Raw genomic sequence first — 2705 nt, forward strand, 5'->3', positions numbered from 1 at the left:
CCGAGGGGACTGGCCCAGCTCCTGCCAGGCAGGAAGGACAGACATGGAAGCTAACGCTGCGCTTCACCCCCCGCGAGGCCCACTACCCACCTGCATGACCCTGAGCGTCTGCAGAGCCAGCTGCTGCGCGCGGGGGGAGGCCCACGGCAGCACTGCAACAAGGCCTTTGTAGACTTGGTTCTGGTACTTGGGATTGCCACGGCCCAAAGAGTCCATCAGAACCTGCACATCTTCTTGAGCCTCTGCTGAATTGGAAGTGGCCAAGAACTCGGCGAGGGATCGCACCCCTGTGCAGAGAAAGGGACGCCAAGTCGTGTGTCTGGATAAGTCTGCAAGTCACCCACCTCAGCTGTCTCACTGACACCCCGAGAGAACCCAGCACCACGTTCCATTCGAAGCGCAACTCAAAGAACAGAAGCCAGGCAAAAAGTTCTTTGTCCTTGTCAGGAGCGACACCACCAACTGGAAAACCAGTCGGCAAAATTCTCAGCTGGAGTAGATGGCCAAGGCCCTGCTGCGGGCCTTTACACAAGCACAGAATCTGGCACTGGGATGCCAATAGTGCTGCTAAGGACCCCTCTGCTGATCCTGCCACATCGTCACCCTTGGGGGAAGCTGTAATGGCAGGTACCACCCCATAGCCTCCGACAACATCATCCGAACTACAGAACAACTAATGGGGTTTGGCTTCCGCTGCCCAGGAGGAAAAACAGGAAAAAAAAAGTTGTAATGCTCTTTCAAAAGATATGAGCCGCAAAACTCTCCCACCCCCAGAGGGGAAGTCTGGGAAACTTTGCAGTAGGCGAACGCTGCAGGTAAGAATGGAAACTGTCTTGTTTAACTGGAGCAGTTGCAACCAGCCGGACAGCAATATTGCATCAAAAGAAATGACTGTAAAGAAAGTGAGCTCGTTAAAAAGTGAGAGAGGGGATGAAATGCAACTGCTCAACAATAGCTGAGACTCTGAACTCCTTCCAGCCAGAGAAACGCTGCGGCGACCTGCCATCCGGCAGGTGGAGGGAAGGGAGTGGCTCAGTGTGGCAAGCAGCTCTGGGGGCCAGAGGTCAGGGAGAACATCCTCGCCTGAATTAGGAAAAAGCACGGATGGACACGCCGCCTACCGTAGCTTTCACAAATGAGCTCCTTATACTTCCTGCCAGCGTCTGCGATGAGCTGCAGCAGCTTTACAGACTCCCTTTTGTCCTCTTCTTTCAGATGGTTCAGCCTTAGTATTTCCAGGAGAATTAAGACACCTCCGATCTCCAGAAATTCAATAAGGTATCTGCGTCTGCAAGGATAGGGGGAACAAAGCCAAAAGCGTCACCTGCCTTGGAGCCCATCTTCCTCCGTCAGCACGCCGTGCTCCTGGGAGCCATCACCTCCTGCCTTGCTGCGGGTGCCCAGTGCCCGGGCAGTGAGCACAAGGAGGCTCAGCCTGGACCGCAGAGGCAGATGCCCGCCAGCAGCACGCTTTGCTGCCAGCAGGTCACCAGCTCCCATTTTACCCTGTGCTCATTTCAGGTACTGAACCACAGGCACAGAAAGCCCCATCTCTGCACTCAAGACTTTCATCACACTCCTTCCACATCGTGTCAGTGACCTGGTGGCTCTGGAGACATGCACAAGCAGTGGATTTGGTTTTGAGAGCATTTTAAATTCCTACCACAAGCCTCACTGGGCCTGCCTTGCCTGAAATGCTTACGCAGCCGTCCCAAAAGACCGCCAAGGACTTGGTATTTTCTTTATCTACTCACCCCCTCACTCTTGCGTGCCTTCCCCACGGCACCTCTCACACAGTGACATTCTATACTCACCCACTTGAAGCAGATAAGAAGATGCCAATGGACTTGAGCAGCTTGTTGAGGCATGTGCTGTACATGTAGCTGTTTGACAAGGCTAAGGAGAGATTTACAGACCATCGTGGTGTCCCCCAGACAGCCTTTGGCGATGTGGAGGTCTGAAGTGGGTACTCCCTCTGCAAGAGAGCATGGACCTTCCTCTCACAGGTGTGCAGAGGCAGCATGCTCATCCCAATGTGAGAAAAAACACTAATTCTAGGTCCCTGAGAGACAGGTTACGTGACTTTCCCTTCAGTTCCATCTTTAGATAGCCTTTTTTTTTTTAACCCTGCAGAACATGGCTGGATATGGATGTCTCCATACAGAAGCTTAAACAAATTCTCGGTAGAGAACTTTCCCTTCCCCTCCATCCCACTACCACATGCCACCTCCAGCTGTCCAAGGAAAGAGATACGTCATCCTGAGCCATGCTGTTAGGCGAGCCAGAAACAAGCTGGCTCCCTGGGAGAACTCCAGCTCCAGCTCTGGTTCTGTCTTGCCGTCATTGCTTTTAATGAAGTTGTCCAGTATGCGGCTTCGAGCAACTTTGTGGGCACTATCCCATTCTTGCAAGAAAACCATGAGCTTCCTGATGGCTTCCTGCTCTCTGACAGAAGTCATGATCTCTTCTGCCTAGAGAAAGGTGAGAAAGAAGTTAAAGAAAGGCTTTGAAGATATAAAAAGCCTGTAATAAGGAATTACCACCAGAATCACATTTAAAATCTCTGGCAAATAATATCAAAGTGCTTACTAGCCATTAATTTAATCTAATTTTCCTTAATACTCATTTCACAGATAACAAAACTGAGGCAAAAGGAGAGTTCCTGGTATGTCTGAAGCTGCACAATGAATCTGTGACAGACTTGA

At 51.2% G+C, this 2705-nt stretch overlaps 1 protein-coding gene across 1 annotated transcript in view; it reads right to left on the reverse strand.

Moving 5' to 3' along the window:
* Positions 1 to 2465, reverse strand: part of LOC104081853 (chromosome unknown open reading frame, human C1orf228) — a gene marked incomplete at its 3' end in the record, with an annotated part of 2641 nt that extends 176 nt beyond the window's left edge. The window contains exons 1-4 of the mRNA XM_009584737.1: positions 2254 to 2465; positions 1815 to 1883; positions 1122 to 1288; positions 91 to 287 (exon numbers count right to left, since the gene is read on the reverse strand). Of these exons, the coding sequence (XP_009583032.1) occupies positions 91 to 287; positions 1122 to 1288; positions 1815 to 1883; positions 2254 to 2459 (639 nt within the window). The remainder of the gene's footprint in view (positions 1 to 90; positions 288 to 1121; positions 1289 to 1814; positions 1884 to 2253) is intronic.
* Positions 2466 to 2705: the final 240 nt, after the last annotated feature.

This window comes from Fulmarus glacialis, unplaced genomic scaffold, assembly GCF_000690835.1.
Source record: "Fulmarus glacialis isolate BGI_N327 unplaced genomic scaffold, ASM69083v1 scaffold33779, whole genome shotgun sequence".
Taxonomy (NCBI): Eukaryota; Metazoa; Chordata; class Aves; order Procellariiformes; family Procellariidae; genus Fulmarus; species Fulmarus glacialis.